Source organism: Pelodiscus sinensis, chromosome 3, assembly GCF_049634645.1.
Source record: "Pelodiscus sinensis isolate JC-2024 chromosome 3, ASM4963464v1, whole genome shotgun sequence".
NCBI classification, from domain to species: domain Eukaryota; kingdom Metazoa; phylum Chordata; order Testudines; family Trionychidae; genus Pelodiscus; species Pelodiscus sinensis.
The window spans coordinates 174,881,012-174,903,122 of record NC_134713.1 but is presented as its reverse complement, the minus strand read 5'-3'; the positions used below and the strand labels follow the sequence as shown (position 1 = coordinate 174,903,122).

Sequence of the window (22,111 nt, the reverse complement as noted above, 5' to 3'; positions counted from 1 at the left end):
TCAGAAGCTCACATGAGAACAACCATGCTGGGTCAGACCAAGGGTCTATCTATCCCAGTGCCCTTTTCAGTGACCAATGAACAAAACAGGTAATCAACAAATAATCCCTCCCATCACTCATTCCCAGCTTCTGGCAAACAGACGCTAGCAATGCCATTCTTACCCATCCTGGCTAATAGCCATTGATGGACCTAACCTCCATGAATTTATCTAGCTCTTTTTAGAACCCTGTTATAACCTTGGGTTTCACAACACCTTTTCACAGAGTTCTACAAGGTGACGATATTGTGTGAAGAAATACTTCCTTCAGTTTGTTTTTAAACCTGCTGCTCATTTTTCATTTGGTGATTCCTAGTTCTTGTGTTATGAGTAAATAGCACTTCCTCATTTATTTTCTCCATACCATTCAGCTGTTGAACTCTCTATTAGGAGTGGGCTATGGAACATTAATTAAAAGTAACCCCTTAAAAGCTGATGCTTTACCCTTATAGATCAAGATGTCCCACAACATTGATAGAGAACTTTCAGTAATCATTTCAAATTAAAGGACAATATTTTAATCTTTAAAAGTTTATCAATCTCTTATATACACATATACACCAAGTGGTTCATGAGTCCCTCCTAATATATATTCTGCTGGCAAGGTTGGCTGGCGAGTATCTCTTGGCTTTCTATGAATCTGATTCATAGATTGCATTGTCCTTTTAATTGGGCACTGAAAGGAGCCCATTTTCATCTGCTGTATCCAAGATCTTACAGATGACTGGAGATTCCACCTGAATAAAAACAAACCCCCCCACCAAATGTTAGGTGCTTTGAAACACAATATTGTTACAAAAGAAAATGCATAAAAGTAAAATGGGCATACTATCTCACTTACGCATCACTATTTCTGTAACTCATTGGGATAGTTAATGTATCTGAAAGCTGTAAATGCTCAGTGCTTTATTTGCAATAATGAAATCAAAGTATCATTACTGTCCCAAAACAAATGCAGACTGACAAAGGGACCACTTTTTTTTTTAAAGCACCATTCAGTGCAAGACATCCCAAAAGGAGCCTGCATTCAAGAACTTAAGTCAAGTCCACAAAAGACAGTCAGATCTCCCAGTGCTCTTTTTGAAAGTTACTTACTAACCTGTGAGTGAGTCAGAGTTGCTACAGAGAAAGTGATGGTTTGGTGGGAGAAGATCTGGTAATAAAAAAATTCTATACTATGACGTTATTTTCAGGTCATTAAGAAACTGAGATTTGTTACTAATGATTACAAATAGATTACTTTAGAGAAAATTCTAGATGACTGAGTTATTCTAATTATTTATGTAATGATTTAAGCTGGAACTCTTGTATTCTGATGTTAGAATTTTTTTGATTAGATAGATTTCGATTATATAGAGATATAGAGAGTCCTCTGACAAAATTTGTTCCTCAGAATTGCATTGCAAGTTTAAACCACTTTTCCCATAGGAATCTGATATAAAGGGGGGGATTGGCCCCTGAATAACAGCTTGATACAATCCAGATTTTTGTTCTTAATGAATTACAGATCACTAATGTAGCATCAGTGTATTTACTATGGACTGCATTTTGTAAACATATAAAGTCATATAAGCTTTGACTTTCCAGACCTGAGCTGGAAGGGGGTCCTTCACCATTACTTGTCTAAATGGCTTCTATGGCCATAGTAGCTTGTTCCCAGGTAGCCTTGCTACTTGATTTTGACTGGCTGAGCCCATGGCTGGGAGCCAATGAGTTTAAATAATGAAATCAAGTGATTGGCTAAAGGCTCAGCATGTGATATTTGTTTTCCGTGCTGGCCTTTGGGCTTTTGTCAAGTGTGGCAGAGGTGAAACAGACAGTCAATTGAAAAGTGTTTTAAGGGGTGTCCAATTTAAGTCAGCATCTTAAATTTCACTCCCTGTTCATTTAGTGTCCTAAGGAACTAGATCTCCATCTCTAACTTTATCATAATCAAGAGTGCACTCATTCAACAAGAATGAGCCTAACTGGCATTTTTAGAAAAACAATATTATGAGTCATATTTGTCAGGGGCCTCATCAAATCACATTAGTTTTATTTTAGAGACTAGAAGTATGAAAATCCAACTAGTTTAATAATATACTGAATGTCTCACACAAAGGAAATTTTTTTTTCCAGGCTTAATATACTAATGATTTAGAATTCTTTTAAATTTTCTTCTGAATGCTTTATGTAAGGTTACCTACAATGTATTACAATAAGACTAGTTTAAGAGCTCAAGCTGTCATGTGCAGACACCACCTTCACACACAAATATTTTGTTTTCAAAGTATCAGACAATCTAGTGCTATCCTTACCAACTATGACCAAAGTTAGGGTTTAATGTTCCACTTCTAATGATTCATTACATCACTAATCCCACAAAAACACTATGGAACAAAAAAAAATTCCTGATTTCTGTAATGCTTCCAGAGGCAGTGGTGGAGTCATCAACTTATAAGCAGCAGAAACTGTTTGTCAAGTTGTCAAGCTTAATGTACCTTTACACCTCTGGCAAATGCAAGTTAAAAAGGCCTACTCACAACTGAATATGCATAAATCAAGTGCATAAGTGAAGATGCCTTAGTGAAGTCATGCACCTTGAGAAATCCTATTAGCTAGAAAGGGACAGGGCTGAGTGAATTCAAGCTTATATGTTTACATACCCCAAGAATGTACTGACAAGAGTGAGGCTCCAGCATGTATACTGTTACAGCATGAGGGGAATCTGATTCTTTACACCTAAAAATAGGAATAATTTGTGTAAGTGTTCTAAAAGCACTGAACTCTATCAGTGGGGTAAAGAGTCAAAATGTATGACTAGATGGTTTACTTAAGAGCATAACTTACTTCAACTTCACAGTCACCTGCCTTGGCTTGTCAGTTAAGTCACAAACATCTCCGTTTCCATAGAAATGAGAGACCACTCTGCCAGAAAAGTTCGGAATTAGATAATGTTTTCTGAGTTCAAATTCTTATCACCTTAAATGTAGAAGCAAGCTGAAAGGTGTGATTAACTCCACTCACACACTCCCACCTCCTTGAGCACCAGAAACTTAAATATACATGAGGAAACAGAAAAAAGGAATAAAACCCTGACAAGTTACATTTGTCTACTCCTACAGAAGCAGATATGACCATGATTAACAATACTTTTCTCTTTGCATCAAACCTAAGAGACAGATGTTGAATTATAAATAGCTTCTTTTGTATTTTCAGTGAAATGAGTTCCTTGTTCAACCTACTTTGATAGTTTATTGTATTGATTAGATTATAATTTACATAGCCCTGAAGTTTGGACTATGGAGTGTGTGAACTGCAGTGTGAAGTAGCCTGTTGTGGTATAACTGCCTGGGGTGGATGCTCCTAGTGCAAATTAAGATCTAGTTTGTGTTAACACATATCCATAGCCCAAACTGTGGGGGTTCTGCAGACATGCCCTTAGTCTGACAGGCCATGTCATTACAGCTTTAAGCCTCTACATTTCTCTTCCTCTGCAACAGTAAATTCAAAGCTAATTCTAGCACTCAGATATCATGATCAGCGTGGCTTTGTTGAAGGGGACTTGATTGCTTTAATGATTAGTGGCTCTAAAGACTCCAAACTAGAAATGCTAACTTTAAATCTATAACTTTCATAAGGTAGCTCATCCAAAGAAAGATTAAAAAAACCTTTCCCATCAAATTAAAACAAATTATGTGCACCACAGAACACACTCTCAGTTGTGTCAACAGCAACATGAAGCTAAAGTTTATGGGATAATTCAAAAGTGCCTACATCACAAAGGTGATTTTAAAATTTATACAAGCTGAATTTTATACTAAAACTGTTTTCAAACTAGTTACAAGATCATATGCCACAATTATAAGTTATTTTAAGGACAAGGATGAGAATCTAGTTCTGTTTTTAGAATGTAATATTTTCTGTTCAGAATGGAAACTATGAATAGTTTATCAGTAAATGGTTTCTGAACAGCAATTCAGAGATGCTCCACTCAAAAAACAACCTCATCTTTTCAACATATCTAAGATGTATCCAGTCAAATCTAACTGACTTACTTAACTGTTTGCATACCATCTTCTCGGAGATGATGGGCTCTAGCCACATTTTTCTTGGCCCATTCAATGTGTTCTTCTTTGTTCCAGGTACCAACAACTACAGAAGTTTTGCCACTTTCCTTATCCTAATATAAGAACAGATGATAAAACTCTTGTATCATGAGGTTTAATGAGCTTGCTGTAGAGAACATTATAAAGGGGAGAAGTAGTAGTCAAACTTTTAATAAGAAAATCTTAACTAATTATTGTCACAATGTTACCAAACTCAGACAGCTGTGCAAGCATCCTTTACTTATCTACAACAGCTCACCAGTATGCCTCAAAAGACATAAGATTTGTCCTATAGCAGAAGACTTTCATTTCTGATGTTGATACAATTGGGTTCCTGCATTCATTATATGAACTGAAATTGGGCCATCATGATATAAAATTTCTCCCCCTGAAGTCAGGTGTTTAGCCTGGTTAAAATACATTGCTTATGGGCTTGTATTACACAAACATTTAGTTCATAGCAAGCTAGACTGAGAATCTACCCTCTCATTAGCCTGCTGCATGCTAACTGTCATGTGGACACTACTGAGGCACATTAACAGTTAGTGAGCTTTACTGAGGGGCTGGTCTTTAGTAGAAAATTAAATTGACCCAGCTACATTGCTCAGGGGTTTGAAAAATGTGACCTAAGTATTCATGTAGGCAGTGCTACTTTGATGGAAGAAATCTTCTGTTGAGCAAGCTTCTGCCTCCAGGAGAGACGGGTTTGCCAGAATAACGGGAGAACCCCAGTGTAGTAAAAGTCTACACTGAAGTGCTACAGCAACACAGCCGTAGCATTTTAAGTGTAGACACAGCCTAGTCTGCTTCGAAATGGAACTAAATCAATGTGCACTATTGAACTCCTAATGCACATCAGCAGGCTCCATATGGACAGCTAGTGTGGAACTGAATCATACTTGCCAGAAACAGTGTTTGTGTAGACAAGCTGTAAAAGATTTTTTTATATATAAATAAAATACATATATGGAAATATGGTGAAAAGAATATTTCCTATGGCTTTATTTTAACTGTTCACTATCTAGTGGCAAATTCTTCTCTTATGGTCAAATTTATGTATTCATCATTTTTCTCCTAGACTCCAACAAACAAACCAACCAACCAACCCAATCCACCTAACCCAGCCACAGTAAATAGCTCCTGTAGAGATTGCTGTTCTTGTACAATGGCCCAAAACACATGTTGATACTAGAAAGCAGCCATGTAGGTTCAATTACTACAGGCAGTCCCCGAGTTACACGGATCCGACTTATGTCGGATCCGCAGTTACGAACGGGGTTTGCTGCCCGTCTCCCTGGTCTGCTGGAGACCAGCAGACCAGGGAGACGGGAAGCAAAGCCTCTGAGGACGCCGGCAGCGGGACAGCCATGGCGCGTCTGGGCTGTCTGCTGCCCGCGTGCTCCCCGGCTTTGCTCCCCATCTCCCCAGACCAGGGAGACAGGGAGCAAAGCCGGGGAGCACGCGGGCAGCAGACAGCCCAGACACGCCGCGGCTGTCCCGCTGCCGGCGTGTTCCGTGGCTTTGCTCCCTGTCTCCCTGGTCTGCTGGAGACCAACAGACCAAGGAGACGGGGAGAAAAGCGGAGCAAAGCCACGGAGCATGCGGGCAGCTGGACAGCCGCGACGTGTCTGGGCTTTCCAGCTGCCCCCGTGCTCCGCGGCTTTGCTCTGGACCTTTGTGGTACAGCAGCTGGGGCGCTGCCGGTTGGTCTCGTAGCGCCGCTCTGGACGCTACTGGACCAACCTGGCAGCACCCCAGCTGCTCTGCCCCAGGCGTCCTGATTCAGCCACTGCTGGTCAGTTTCAGCAGCAGCTGAATCAGGACGCCTTGGGCAGAGCAGCTTGGGTGCTGCTGGGTTGGTCCAGTAGCGCCGAGGAGTGGCGCTACTGGAGCAACCCAGCAGCACCCAAGCTGCTCTGCCCCTTGCATCCCCAAGTCAGCAGCTGCTGAAACTGACCTGCGCTGACTACAGGAAGCCGGAGGCAGAGTTGCTCTGCCCTGGGTTTCCTGAAATTAGCCGCTGATCAGTTTCAGCAGCAGCTGACTTGGGGACGCCTGGGGTTCTTAAGTTGAATCTATGTAAGAACTGGCGTCCAGATTCAGCCTGTTGAAACTGATCAGAGGCTGATTCCAGGAAGCCCGGGGCAGAGCAACTCTGCCTCCGGCTCCCTGTAGTCAGCCGCTGGTCAGTTTCAGCAGCGGCTGAATCTGGATGCCAGTTCCAACTTACATACAGATTCAACTTAAGAACAAACCTACAGTCCCTATCTTGTACGTAACCCAGGGACTGCCTGTACTAGAGAAGATGAGGATGAACACTAACGACTAACAGCTAAGAAAGTCATGCCAAACAGCTTGAAATACTGTCACTTTCAACAAAAACCTGTATAAACATTTAAACACAATTATCCCCTTATTCCATGACTGATGGGGACTCAGGTCCAGGGAAGAGAAAGGACATAAGGGCTCTAGCAGAAGAGCTTCCTAGGGTAGAAGAGGGAGGAGTCAGTATCTGTGACATACTACACCCTCTGTAGAATGTGGACCTCTCCATATCAATTAATGCTCCCTGTTGCTGCATGGAATCTCTGCACCCACATGCTTGCCCTTCACACACTTTTTTTAAAGTGTAAGGCTATGCCATTACAGGAATATTTTCAGGAATAACAGCATTGTGCAAGAGGGGTTTGCTTGTGCAAGAAGGGGCAGTGTAGACGGCTCCTTCTGGCGCAAGAGCCTTTTCTGCAAAAATGGCGGCTCATTAGGTATGCAAATGAGGCTCAGGGATATTCCACTCAGCCTCATTTGCATATTTATCATGCAAGAAGCCACAAGTGTAGATATAGCCTAAATGTGCAATGAGCCAGAATAAAAAACAAAACAGAAAATCCTGCAAGACATACAAAAGAAGTCTAATATTTTAGAAACTAAAAAGGAGGCGAGGAAATAGTAACAACCATCTCAGTTAGATCAAAATAAAAATGTTAAGCTTATAGCTTTATTCCTATAGTCTGTCCTTTCAGGTATATGAATTTTATGACAGATACAATAGAGAGCATATTAGCTTGACATTTATGGTATTAAATGGTTAAAACTGGCATTGTGTTTACAGTAAAATGAATTTCAATTTGGATCTCAAACAAAATACATATCAATTGATGCTGCAAAGCCTGAATGAAACCTTCAGAATTCAGGTTTTCTTTACCAGTAGATTTCTATTGTCTGAACTCACGAGCACGGTCATAAAATCAACTGTTCACCATCTAGTGGCAGACAACTGCACCTGCTATTCAGCATACCTCATGATACTGGTGTACATATTTGCCATAGCAGAATTCATACTTCCACCAACCAACACCCTGGAAAAATAAATGAGAGTAGAGTAAGTAACATGAAATACATTTTTTTCCCACTTATCTTATAGTAGCTTCAGAACTGTGTAATATGGAGCATTATGGCTTTACACATGTGCCACCAATAGCACTCCATCTACATATGAACTTCTGGAAATTTGTAAGTACCCAAAGCAGTGTGGTCTTTCTATCTTTTTCCTGAAACTTTCATATTTCCTCTTCTTTTAGAAGTAGCAATAGCCACAGACTCCCCCTTTCTTCTACTTACCATCCCATTTTTTGTCTTCCTGCCTCTTTCCCAATTCTGGCTACCCACTATTGTCTATTTTACTGGGGAAATCAATTTTCACATTCCTACTTTTCCCTTACTCTGACACATTTCGTTCTCTAATAGAAGTGTTTAAGACTTCCCTCCTTATTTCATGCCACACCCATATATGTCACCATCCGTGCTTCAGATGACTTAATCTGAAACACTAAATGAAGTCAGAGAGCTTAGTAGAACTGTTCCACTTTCTATACACACTTATTTAAATTTTGCTAAAGCAATAATTTAGCACCTCACAACAGTGTTAAAACATTTAACAAATTGGTACAAATTTGTTAATCTTTGAGGACCAGAGGTGGGAAATGTCACTGCAGAAGAGAGTATTCTGGCTATCCACTTTGAAGACCACAATGAAAGTCATTTCAGATCTTTCAAGAATAAACTTATCACCATCTCATACACAACAGTCTTTCAATTTGTTTTACAGAAGTATCACATTTGGTAGAATTACTCTACTAGTGTTCCAGATTGGAAATAATAAGAAATCAAGTGAGCTTCTGAATTTAGTAATAATAAAGTCTTCAGGTTAATCTCTAGTCACTGGCAAATTACTGTGAGAAAACACTGATGATACGAGAAACATAGCAAGTCTGAGATGACAGAAGGTTTTCTGTTATCCAAGTCCACAAAGGAGAATGTGAAACAAATATGTATTTAAAAAGGCTATTTTACACAGTTAATTTCTCACCCCATGGAAGCAGTAAGAACCACTAAGAAACTCCTTTATGAGTTGGTCATCAGTCAATTTGGAGATGTGTGTTGTTCCAACAGTTAGCAACTGCTGGTGGGATCCAACAGCAAGTGGCTTATGGATGGAGGAAAACTTCTCCTCTTTTGTTGAATGCATTTCTTCCTGAAATTAAAATTCAGGAACATTTAGATTTTACACGCCCCCTACTAACCACACACTTTTCAACATCCAGTTAACTAGTATTAGAATAAATATCAAATGAGATGAGTAGTTGATAAATGTGCAAGAACTTATCAGGTCACCCAATTGACTGCTTTTTGCGTTAAACATTTGCATCTAAAAACAGCAGAAAGAACAAAGATTAAAAACCATGGAGAGATTGGGGGTCATAGATTAGTAGCCCTAACTTTGACCTAGAGATTTTTTTTTAATATGACTGCAGCTATTGACAATTCCTGCTATTTGTCACAGGCTATTTGAAAGAATAATCATGTAGACCGAGTGACAATCAGGGATAGAACTATGTTACATTTAAGATTACAAGTGCTGTAATAATGACAATTAAAAAAAACCAACTTGCCAGTTTAAACTTACAAAACTCCTACCTCCTTAACTCTTCTAAAAGGCATCTTCAACATTTCTTGCTGTTGTTCTAGCTGTTCCAGATTATGTGGTTTAAGTGGAGATCCTGGCAGTGATTGGCAAAATATGTCATTCACAGGAGAAGCCCTGAACCTGTCCAAACAAATTTTACATATCACCTGTTTTTTTTTGTAACATATATTTCCACTATACACAAAGGTATGCCAGCACAACACATTTGTTTTCAGTTTAAAAACTAATACAATATATTAACACTACAAGGTTAAACTTTGCATGCAATGTCAGATCAGGATCTGCTTTTTATTATTGCTATAAACAAAAATGTCAGTTGTAGAAATTTAAAGAAAATAAAAGTTCAGTTGATCATAATGTTTAACACTCGGGTTTGTTAAAAAATGCTTTATTAAGAAACCCACTAAGTGACTGAAATCTACCCTGTTTTTGTTTTCCTTGGTTTCTAAAACATGTTCCTTGCAGAGAGGCAATTTTGCATGTATTGTTAGTCAACTTTAAGGGTAAAAAAATAAACACCCAAAAGTCAAGAAATTCAGAAAGTTAAGATTAAATGCTCAGCCTTAACTCAGCCTTCTTTTTACACACACACACACACACACACACACACACACACACACACACACACACACATTATTTTTATCAAATACAATTGAACACAAAGAAGACTTACACAATCTGTCATAGTTCATATACTATGTATGTTGCTTAGTTAAAATTGTCACCGAATATTTCAGTAATTCTTTTGGTATTATATTGTAAATTGAACCTTCATGTTTCAAACACGTTCTAATACAGAGTTCTCATAGTATTCTAGTTAAACCCAAGAGAATTACATTTGTTTCTAAACATGTTCAGAACATTCTAGGGCACTTATCTTCAACAACACAATCTTCACAAAATGTAAGTTCTTGGATCAAAATCCAAGTTCTTGGATCAAAATCCATTGTGAGTGGCTACTTGGGACCCTGTTAAAAAATGAAATCATAATGCCCCCTGAACAATGAAAGTCCAAAAGGCATTGGAATATTTACATGAGATGGTTTCAGAAGTCACAATACCACCATTCTTTCCTTATTTCATACATATTAGGGCCTCCTAAAAGCAGCTGGAAAGCCCGAATGAAAATTTAGATGTACTAAATATAAGTTGAAATATTTTTACAATACTATTAAATAAGAGTATGTTTGTGATCTGTTTTCTACAGTTTCACATTACTTTATACTCATCTCTTTTGTAAAAACACTTCTAGCAATTTTCACAGACTTACAGGTGCTTTTGAAAAAGGAAACGGATTTCCTGGACTATCATTATTATGCAATAAAATATGTATGCTGTACAGAAGAATGTGTACAAAATTTCAGTTTGTATTTAAGATAATGAAAGTTGCTTCCTGATTAATAAGCAACTACTTACTAGGTTAAAGGCCATTGAGTTTGAGAATGGTGTTAATCAAACAGAACGAACAAACAATTACATGCAATTATATCTTATGGATGTAAAGGGTTAACCATTTATCTGGTAAACATCACCAGGGAACTGGTTAACCAATGGACCAGCCCCCCAACTCTAGTACAGCAAGCCTGGCTAGGGTGTAGAAGCGGGTCTAGGCTCACCACGCCACAGGAGCCCATTTAATTAACTTTTAAAATGGGATTTTATATTCTTAATATTTCCCTTTGTCTTTCCTTCCCATATGTCAGGCATGCTCTACCCCAATTCCTGAAACACATTCACGTGCTTAGGGAAAAGAAAGATTGTGCCAGTAATAAAAAATATACACTATTTTTACTTAGAACTAGAGTGCTCTTACTTTACAACTTCAGTTGCATTACTAAGCAGTAAAGATGTGAGAATGAGTGGGGAAGGATGGAATCATGGCCGAAGCACTATCCTGAGCCACTTTGGGGAACAACATTGAAGGTCTCTACAGGAAGGAAAAACCATTTTTAATATCCCCTCCCACACACACCTGTACACTGCTCTGGGTCTTTGGGTGTGCTACGCGTGCCTTTGCTAGTTATCAGAATGACTAGATTGAAAGAATGAGCTCTTATTCTCACTCACAGCCAAGAAGCCCTTCTCACCTATATGGCAATAAAAGGTTTTGGGCAGAACATATATGATGGGGGAGAGGAAACAAACAGCAGTTAATGGGTTTAAAAAAAACAAACCAAAACAAATAAAAGTTTCCAGTCCATTCTTCCTTCTTCTAGACAGTTTTAATATGCTCATGTAATAATTGAAGTACTTCTAATTTGTCACTTTAATGGAGGCGGGTGAGGTGGACAGATGTAATCCTTAAATAGAATTTGAAAATTCTTGAGTGAATCAAGAGCAGAATAATTATAGCAATCAAAGTACAGCAATGTAAACATTCACCAGTCAGCCTCTGAGAACTGTATTCTGTACAATTGTTATGGAAATCTTCCTGTCTCAGAACATGTCAGATATATTAGCTAAGTATGGGATTTGCATACTGTAGTACTAGAGAAGAACGGCAGTAATTATGCCATCATCCTCCAGCCTGAATGTATGCATTTGCATTAAAGAGAAAACTCTACAGCTTTATTTGAAAGGTAGTACAATCACACTGACAAACTATTTGACAAATATAGGACTGTGGATTTACCCGAACTAAGCTTTATTAGCTAGTTCTGCTGCATCAGAAGTAGACACCTCTGTCTGCTCATCTTTATAGGAGGTGGCGAATGGCAGCCACCATTTTGTTCATATGAAGAAGCTACACTGTAAAGTATCCTCCTCTAGAACAGATTATATGTTATGTATTCAATCTTGTTTCTGGTATTTCCTGAATGTAGAGTGATTAATCTCTCAGCCTTAATTCACACACAATTTTCCCTTACTTTTGAAAATAATGAAGTAAGAAAATCTGAGTTATCCATAATCCAGTGCTTTTCACTTTGATTTGGGACAATCTGGCTCATTGACTCATGAAGAAAACCATTATCAATTGAGGTCTGGTACTTCAACTGGAATTTTTATTAACATAGTATGCTATAATACATTTGCACACACTCCCAATTTCTTCTGGAGACTGCAATAACATTAACTCCTATTGTTTTACTAAAGGATGCTGCTGAGCTAAATGGAGAGCAGCGAATATTAAATGTGCCTGATTTAGCAATCAAAAAGGGTACTGCATCTGAGCCAAACTTCAGATTTCAAACAGTTAACTACAGGTACTGAACATTTTCTTTAAACCAGGCCCAGTCTGAAATTTCTAACTTCATCTCTTTTTGAGTAAAGGTAACTCTCTTTAAATGTGATCATTTTCTATATTTTAGTAATACAAGAGTGGGCAAACTGATTTTATTCAACATCTTCAAGAAAAAAAAAAATCTTATTCATATTTGAGACCTGCCTGGAAAAACTTCAATCTTCAATAAATTGGAGGACATTAAGAACAAATGAAGGGGAGAACAGGGTGGGTTTAAAATAAGAGCAGGAATTTAAACTATAGCAGTGCTTCTCCAGCATACAAAGTCAAATGACCAATTAAAACTAGTTAGCAAATAATGATTCAAAGGTGTAACTACTTATTCACGGTATCTTGCAACACGTTTGCATAGTGCATGACTGATGTTCTTACATTAGAGAGTACTTTGATATCAATCTAGCTATTCTAAAACAGGCTACAAATGATGCATCTGTCTGTCTACTCATCTCAGAGCATGTTGCTATGTCAGTGGAATTTAAAAGCAAATATTTATTGCTTCCAACTTCACCTTCTTGTCAATATCTGAGTTTAGGATTCTGTGTTGAGCTGCCAATAGCTGACAGTTGATAGACTGAAAGCACAGGGAAGATTGCTGTTAGGGATGTGTTATGCCAACAATTTGTGCTGGGAAAACTGAACCTTGAACTCAGGTCACAGAAAGTACTGGTAAATAGTGGATGAACTAATTTTCTTGTTTTAAAACTTTAACCTATGATTAAACCTACACATACTAATGAGGGATCTTACACTTTTAAATAAAGCTATTAGATCACAGAATAGGATTAAAGTCTGCAAATAACTAATGTTAATACAACACAGAGGTGGGCAATAATTTTTGGTTGGAGGCCACTCCAAGATTTTGGAAAGTAGTCAGAGGCTGCACTTTTCTGTTGAGAAGATGCGGGGTTTAGGGTGGAGTTTGGGTGCAGAAGGGAGAACAGGGTAAGGGACTGGTGTGCAAGAGACTGTGAAGTCTGAGAGGGAGTTTGAGTGAAGGAAGGGGTTGTGACCTGGGTCAGGGGATTGGACTGTAGGGTCAGGGAGGGTGTATGGGTGCAGGAGAGCATTCTGTCTTCAGGGAGGGGCTCTAGGAGGAGGTGCAAAGTCTGGGAGTGAATTGTGACCCCATGCCATATTTTAGCCAGCCCTGATGCAACAGAATGTGAAGTCCCAGTTCTAAAGCCATGCACTCTGTGGCAAGTGTATGTAAAATACGCACGTGTAAAAATGAGACATGATTTCTAAAGTTAAGTTAACAAAAGTGAACATGGAAGCAGAAATTAGATATCTTATCTGTGCATACAGAAGGGGACTTGGGTAAGTGACCTGTGCATGTAGTTTAAGAAGTCTTTTTTATTTTGAGTGTGTGGGAGAGTATTTTCTGCTTTTATTTTTCAAGAACAAATGTTGGGGTCTTTTTCCTTGTCTAAAGAACCCTCAGGCTGCAGCCACTTCACATTTTAAATTTTTTATTTGCAACCACAATGGCTGAAAACTTACCTTAAAAAAACAAACCTACGAAACCAAGACTCATTTGATGTCTTCACTCCAACAGTTGGGAGTTTTCAGAAATACTCCAAATATTGTGATGCTCAAGTTAAAATTGCAAGAGTTGGCACTGCTGTATATGCACACACACAAGAGAAAGCTGACTGAAAATTTGGCTCCATATATGGAAAAGGATTATTAGAGCCAAAATGTTAGCTGAAATTTGGAAACTGTACCTATATTTAGGATGGTTGCATAACAGAGGTGTCAATATGACCACTTCATATTCACATGTAGTAACTTCTGCTACAGACAGGATCTCATGTTTAGCTTCAGGATGACAGATATACATCACTGTACTTGATCTGGGCAGGCTTTGTCTCAAACTACAAGGTGTACCATTTCCCATTCCTACAGGATAATATGGGGTCATCTGCCCTTCTATGTTCTTTGTAGGAATCTAGGTGAAAGAGGAAAAAAGTTAATTAGAAACTGCAATAGAATTGCTGGTTCAATTCACTGGAATGACAACACTACATGCAGCTCATTAGACTCCATGTTTCAATAATGTTTTAATCATTTTCATTTCTGGATTTTCTTCTCCTGTTGCCAATAGGTAAAGTGTGGTAGCTAGTGGGAAGGAGCTTCACAGGTAGAAGAAAGTAGATAGTTAAGAATCTTAGTGTACATTGACACAGCAGGGCTAAAGTCAAACTAAGCTACGCAACTTCACCTATATCAATTGCATAGCTTAAGTCAAATAGCTTAATTTCGCTTTTGGCGCTGTCTACACAGCAGGAAGTTGAAGGAAGAACACTCTTCCTTCGACTTCCCTTACTCCTCATGAAATGAAGGTTATTATGAGTTGGAGTAAGAAATCTTCTAGATCGATATGATTTGAAATAAAGGCTTGTTGTGTAGATGTGCACTATGTTATTTTGGAATAATGTCAGTTATTCTGATATAACGCTGCCATGTAGACGTACTCTTAACATACAAATAGGTCAAACCAGTGAGTTAGCAGTAATATGATTAAATAAGATAATGTAAAAGCCTAGGCAGACTTCAGCAATAGATTAATTGAATTGAAGTAGGGGAAGCATGGATAAGCAAATAAGTGCTACCAGAACATGATTACATATATGTCAACTTTTAGTGAAAGAGTTAATAGGTTCTCACCTATCACGGATCTGTCTTAAATGTAAAGATTTGTGGCATCACTAAGAGTGGATTTTTTAATATAAAACCTCAACAACAAGAATGTGGAAAGTGATTTGTATAAAAAAAAAAATTAACTGTCACCCTAACCTTAAGGTTCAGTGTCTTAGGACTGGACTGGGCAACAAACTCATTGGTGGAAGAGAACAAGTAAACGTCTCAAACTGTACTAGTGATTAAAAAGGGAAATGAGCTTAGTTTCCTACTCACATCTGGAACATTTAACCATATCTACATTTAAGGTACCTCCACTGTTGAATTCAAAAGTGAAAGCAATGTTTTACACTTGCCTCTTTTGGATTTTCCTTTCCATCTTGATCTACAGAATAAAATCAGAATGAGAAAAGTGTAAAGGTCTTTAAAATATATAAAATAATAAAGATATGAAATAGCTTTCTTTCTAAATTGAATCGCCTATTTCCTTTCAACACACCAGCCCTGACAACCTCACACTGAAAGTGTCAATATGGTACAAGCAAAGTTTGAATACAGTATAGTTATTTTTGCTAAATACCGGTTTTCACTGAAATTATATTTGTATGTTAGAAGAATGTTGTCAAATATTACATGGCAAACTCTTGCCCTAAAGTACCATAAAAGTTTAATAATGTAATGTGTCAAAATTTCCCTTAATGTAAGTTTTTACTTATTTTGATAGGTCTGTCATTTAGGATTTTTTCCTTTTAAAATGGATTAATTTACATCATATTTGTTCAAAGATTGTACACAAAGTACTGTCAAATACAAAGTATACTAAAAGCAGTCAGTTTCTGTACTTAATCTCACTATCTGTACGAAAAGTAGGAGCAAGAAGAAAACGCAGTTGTAAAACAAATACACTGATAAAGGGGCTGTAGCAAGCAGAGTAAACTCTTTTAAAACTAGCCAATTAGCCCGCCATAAGACGGGATTTTCAGGTCTCTCCTCCACGTCAGTCTTCTCTCCTGAGCCTCCAGTCTCTCGCTCGGTCTCTCTCTCTCCTCCTCCTACTGCCTCCCCCTCTCTCTCTTTCAGCTCTCCTCCCCCTCCTGCCTCTCACTCAGGGGACCGCAGAGCCCAAATGGCCTTTTGGGCTCCACACTCCTCGTGCTCATGGAGGTGCAGGGCCCAAATGGTCACTTGCGCCACTTGCTCCCATGTGGCAGCCTGGCTGAGCAGCGCAGAAGTCAGCCGAGCGCCATGGCTGGAGGTGAAGGGGGACGGGGCAGTGACATTCACGGCCAGGGGCCAGGGCCTGGAGCCGCTGTCATGCCGCATGTCATCGCCATGGCACTCGGCTGACTTCTGCGCCACTCAGCCGGGCCACCGCGGGGGAGCAAGCAGCCATTTGGGCCCACACTCCCCATGCAGCGCGGGCCGCCCAGAGGGAACAGCCAGTATTTCAGCATTACAGACTCTCAGACACTGGGCTACTATATATATGAAGACTAGTTTCAAAGTCAGTGTCCCTTAAAAAAAAAAAGCCTCTGATATTTGGGAACTCAAACTAGATTCTGCTCTGGGGTAAGGTTCCTTTGTGCTCGAGCAGTACCAAGTGAACTTACTGCTTTTCTAAAGGAGCAACTGACCACTTGCTTCATAATAAGGGAATTCTTTTTGCTGGCACAACAGACAATGCTCAGAACTCCTATCTTTGCCCATGCTCTGTGCTTAGGGAGCATGCTGGTAGGGAAAAGAGTGTACTGCATGCCAATGATCACCACTTGTTTATTTATGTAAGTTGTTACAGGTCTCAGCAACCTTAGGATTCTTTAACGGGCGTGAGAAAAGGTTAAATCATTGCTAGGGTGATAAAAAAGGAGACTGAAGGCCATCCTGATATTTCTCCATAAACTGCACCAAGCTTGCACCAGGACACCTGGGGAGTGAAGTCACAAAATGTTTTGGGATTTTTTTTAACCTATTCAGGGCTATCCTGGCATGAGTTATGTTAATAAACAAGAATAAGGTGAGCCAAGAAGTTTCAACTCCGTATGAAGCACAGGAAAAAAATAAAATGTCTCCTAATGGAAAAGGACAGAAATGTTAACATCCTTTTCTGAGTTGTTCTAAGGTCCTAGGTCATTGATGGCGCAAGTTTTACCATTGTACACTAGATTTTACTCAAAGTTTGGCAGGTTCTGTATAGAACACACACTCTGCCCTGAAACACTTAGAATTTTAAACTCAAAGAATAGTCAAAAGCTGAGTTAATAGGCTACAGCATACAAGCAGAGGGACAATGACAAAAAACTGGCACTCAGATTCATTTTAAAATATTCTGCACATATGCTCTATCTCTGACTGTCCTTCCACCTAGCCATAATTCTTGTAAGTGGTCCAACTGAACTGATAGGATGAGGTGCCAAGAGGAAATTACCACAAAACAATGGAGTTAGAAAAAGTAGCATTCTACAGTATTCTACTTTTTTTCCCCCTCTGGAAAACGCATTGCACGTATTTCTATACATAAATTCTAGAATATTTTTGTGAAACAAATACTACCACAATGTATACATACATCACCAGAATTAGGAAAAACACCACAAGCAAAAAGACAAACCTGGGTCTGATAATGGGCTCTTTATCAGCATGTTCCCAAGGAAGTACTCCTGGATGTTTATTTTCTGCAACCAAAAACAAATACAATTATACCTTTGTTTTTTTAAAGCTAACTTTCCCTACATAAGCTTCAAGGGCATTTTCTGTTCAGCCCTGTCAGAATTCATTTGTGGTAACTTCAGCATCAAAGTGTCAGTTCTAAAGTCTTCTATTTTTTGTTTGGGACTCATAAGATTGTAGACACATACCTGGCCCGTTTCTTTCTCTTCATGGTACTGACGAATATGTTTTCCATGACAAACTTCATAAGTCCAATAAGATTCAATCTAAAAAATATTCACATTTTAGTCAGCAACACAAGAGTTGGGCAATCAACATTTTCCAAAACTTTGACATAATTTTGATCAACGGGTAGCAAAATCAACCCCTTGACAGAAGGACGATTTAAGTAGCAAAAATCTGCAATGAGTTCTCTCAGCATTCTAGCAATATTAACTGTGTCCCATATATGAATAATGGGTGAAATTACTGGGGTTTTCCCCCCTCATCTTTCATGTGGTGGGAGGCAAATACATCTCCACCAACACGGAGCCATATTGTGAGTTAGCAGCATAAACCTGCTGTGGCCGCTGCTATGAACTATAGGCTGAATTATTAGCTGCAGCCTACCTCCCTTCCCCTGCCACTTGCATGAGGGCGTTGGACCACCGTACTGGAACAGTAATAGGTATTGAGTGTACTCTTGACGGTCCATTCTCAGTGCTAGCTTGCTTGGAGGCAGGTATTTAGCTCACCTACACCCAATCCAACAAGTTGTCCCTACCCTGCTCATAGCCTACTCTGCCTAGGACAAATGGAGAGAGCTAGGTACCCTGGTGAATTTCATCCTGTAAAAGAATTCTAAATAGTTAAGGCCTGTAATGGTAAGTGAATCTGCTCCATCCCACTTATCAGGGTTTATTGGGCAGGTTTAAAAATGCAACAACTTAAAAAAAAAAGTAGTAATATCAATAAGCAGGGCTTGACAATTAGTGTAATGTACTCGCCCGTGGCGAGTAGATTACAAGCCGGCACAGCTGCACAGCACGGTAAGCGCATGCGCAGCGTGCCGAACTGTGTGGCTGGTGAGCGAGACTCACCGCCTCTTGGCGAGCTCTGTCAATAAGTTATGTTTATCAAGACAAACTTCTGGGGTTTCTGGAGGCACTTATCCTTTAGCCTTGTTATACATCCAAGGCAGGCTTTGTAACCACAAAATGTCCTGTAGTGTGGTTTGCCATACTGGAAGCATGATGACAAACTGTTAGTATATTCACTTTATCTACAATTACTTAATGTAGAATGCAATTTTTCAGCAATAATATTAAATATTAACACTAATGAAGTTTATAAAATATTCTTGCTTTAATGGCTGAATGGAATCCCACATACATATTTATTAGAGTTGACTACAATAAACATTAAAATAGGTTGAAATGTACATGGTTTAGGGATGTAAGTGACTACTGAAGTCACTACTCAACTACTCACTTCCCCGCCCTCTCCTCCCTAATCCTGGGCAGGGGAGGCAGAGCTGCAGCAGTCCTTGAGCTGGCACAAGCTGGGACTGCTCAGTCCTGGCTCGTGCCAGCTCCGGGAGCCACTTATGCTGCAGCTCTGCATTTTAAATGCAGTAAGAGCCTGGCAGAAAACTGTGTCAACTACACAATTTGCCAAATACCTGGCTCCTTAACATCTGTAACATGTTTTATTCTGGTAATTTTCAAATTTGAGTGAAAACAGAAAGAACATACTCTATATGAACAACTACTTTGTTTGAAAAGAGGTTCCAACAACTCTCCTGGACTAGGCCCTTTATAATCTTTTTCTTCTTCCTAGAAGAAAAAAAAAGCATCACACTTTTAGCTATATATATATATATATATAGTCTTAAAACTTAATGTCAGATAATTCACTTGAATAAGAAAAAACACTTGCAAAGATTAAGATACTGAAATCTCCAATAATATGTTGTACGGTGATTAAAATAATCTTTAAATTGTAGCTATTAGGAAGGGACACTGAAGAAAAATATAGTCATAAATAAAGCAGTCAAACAAATCCAGGAATTACAGAATTATAGAAATGTGACTTTTTTGTATTTTTAGAAGTACTAGCACTCAGCCTGATGATGACAAAATAATATACAAGCATTTAAACTTCGATGTGAATAATTCGTTTCCAAGGGAGGAGCATGGGAAGGCAGGTGGGAGCGGGTATGTGCAAAAGCCAGCTCCCCATGTGCACCAGCTCCTGGAGAGTCTATTGCTGCCCGCATATAACTGTTGACATTTTCAGTGGCTATACAGTTATTTAATTACATACATTTTAACATCCCGATTGAAAATGCCAGGAATATTTTGATCTGCCTTCTCCAATGCAAACACAGAGCTGCGTATACACTAAAAACCAATGCCCTACCAAAACACAACATTACACACACAATTGTTTCTCTGCAGAGAAAATGAGTGACACACAGAATGTTACTCACACTTCTTAATGCACTAGTAGTTGAAGGTGTTCAGATATTAGTGAAGAAGATAGTATAAGTATCTGCAGCCCTGGAGTTAAGGGACATAACTGAGACTAGCTAATTTATCAATTATTCTGTCTAAATAAGGCTATCAGGACTAGTTCACACCAAACCCATCAAGAGCAGAACTACCATATTGTCTAGAATTAGGGCTCTATCAATTTCATGGCTGTAAAAAATTGTGTTAAGGACCATTAAACAAGCTTTTCGCCATGAAACCTGATCTTCCTCTTGCTGCCAGGCAGCCCCAGTCAGGGGGCTTCTAGCTGCAAGTCCCAGCAGGGCTGGGGAAGAAGAGGACTTGTTCTTTCTTTGCATGGCAGCTCTGAGAAGGGCAGGGATATCAGATCCATTTCTGGGTATCTTTTGGATTGGGACTTCCCCAGTTACAACACAGTAAAATTTCACATTCAAACAGGTTAAAACATGAAGCTGACTACTTTTAACACCCCCTTCCAACCACTAAATTGATCAAAGTGGACCATATCTACAATTAACACATTTAATTATAGAACTGCCATTTTGTGAAATATTTTGCACAGGAATTTTGTTTTAAAAAGAAAGAAAATTTTATAGATGTGTCACTAGCAATCTGTAACTACAACTAATTGTAACAATGTAAGCTTACCTCATCTCCATTTGCTATCAGTGGAAGTATACATTTATATTTTTCCTTATCGACAGTTGTCATAATGATGTAATTATCTTCTTTGTACAAAACACCAGTTGTAGGCTAAAAGTACAACAAAAACAAATCAAATAAACATTTTAAAACACTACTACAAAAACAATTACTAGTCCTAGACAGCAGGGAACAGACACTGCAGGGTAATAATACTGGAGCACAGCCTCTAGTTACCCTTTCCCTGAACTCTAAGCTACCCCTTGTCCCCACACAATCCCTTCCTACCTCTTTCCTACACACTGAGCTACTCACTGTCTGCACACAGCCACTAGCTAACCTCTGCCTGAACCCTGAGCTACTCCACAGGCACATCGCCCCAGATACCTTTTCCTGCACCCTGAACTATCCCCGCCCTATACCCTGAGCTACTCCCTGTCCACACACAGCCTCCAGCTCCCGCTCTCTACATGGTAGGCTACATTCAGACTGCACGGCCGGTAACAATCCCTCTTTCTACACCTTGAGCTACTCCTTCCTTGCACCTTGTTTTGAAACTCTTTGAGCTGCCCCCCACCTTTACATTATACTTTTTGGTTGAGCCTCGCTGCCCTGCTACCACGGAGACAGGCTGAATGGCTTGCCAGGGTGAATGTGGGGTGGAGGTGCCTCCCTTGACCTGCCATAAGGTTTTAGTCCCTGCCCCCACATGAGGAGTCATGCTGTGCCTATGTCCAAGCCGCCTGCCCCGGACGCTCCACACCCTGGTCCCCTCGCCGAGCGCGTTGCGGGGCGGGAACGGGAGAATTCAGGTCACTGCTCTGAGCAACGGTGCCAGGGGTCCCGCGCGCAGCCCAGCGCAAGCCGGGCCCCGAGGAGCAATTCGTGTCAGGGGAGGGAGGCGGTGGGATGAAGTCTGAGGAGCTCTGATCCCGGCGCTCCTCTGGCCACAGCCCCCCCGCCCGGGCGCTGCCGCACTGACCAGGCTGAAGTCGGTGCCCGGCCAGTTCACCCTGAAGGGGATGTCATCGCTGAGCTGCGAGAGGGCGCGGCCGCCGCCCCCGGCCCGAACCCCGCCCAGCAGCGCCAGCAGCGCCGCCAGGCCCAGCCGGCACTGCCCCATTCCGCCCGGCGGGACCGATCCGGAGAGAGCCGGCAGCCCCCCAGCCACCGGCCACGTCTGCTTCCGGCGGAGCGCCCGACGTCACTTCCGGGGCGGGCTCAGCCCACATCAACATCCGGGGCAGGGAGGGGGGGGGCCGCCTGAAGAGATCCGGAGCGAGGCGGCAGCTCGAGCGCGGTAAGAAGGGACGGC

General features: G+C 40.1%; 2 protein-coding genes across 3 annotated transcripts in view; one reads left to right on the top strand and one right to left on the bottom strand.

The window, feature by feature from the left end:
• Window positions 1–554: 554 nt before the first annotated feature.
• ERLEC1 (endoplasmic reticulum lectin 1) lies at window positions 555–22,013 on the bottom strand. The gene is made up of 14 exons (XM_006122109.4): window positions 21,779–22,013; window positions 20,803–20,907; window positions 19,396–19,476; window positions 17,851–17,928; window positions 17,604–17,667; window positions 15,352–15,380; window positions 14,080–14,303; window positions 9,105–9,234; window positions 8,497–8,661; window positions 7,427–7,486; window positions 4,077–4,201; window positions 2,869–2,946; window positions 2,685–2,760; window positions 555–776 (listed from the first exon to the last, which is right to left on the bottom strand). Exons 1-14 carry the CDS (start codon window positions 21,917–21,919, stop codon window positions 705–707), a joined length of 1,428 nt encoding a protein of 475 aa, XP_006122171.2. The 5' UTR covers window positions 21,920–22,013; the 3' UTR covers window positions 555–704.
• ASB3 (ankyrin repeat and SOCS box containing 3) overlaps window positions 22,012–22,111 on the top strand; it is a 113,770-nt gene continuing 113,670 nt past the window's right edge. For both annotated transcript variants that reach the window (XM_006122106.4, XM_014573102.3), the window contains exon 1: window positions 22,012–22,096. The gene's annotated coding sequence lies outside the window, so the exon portion shown is untranslated. The remainder of the gene's footprint in view (window positions 22,097–22,111) is intronic.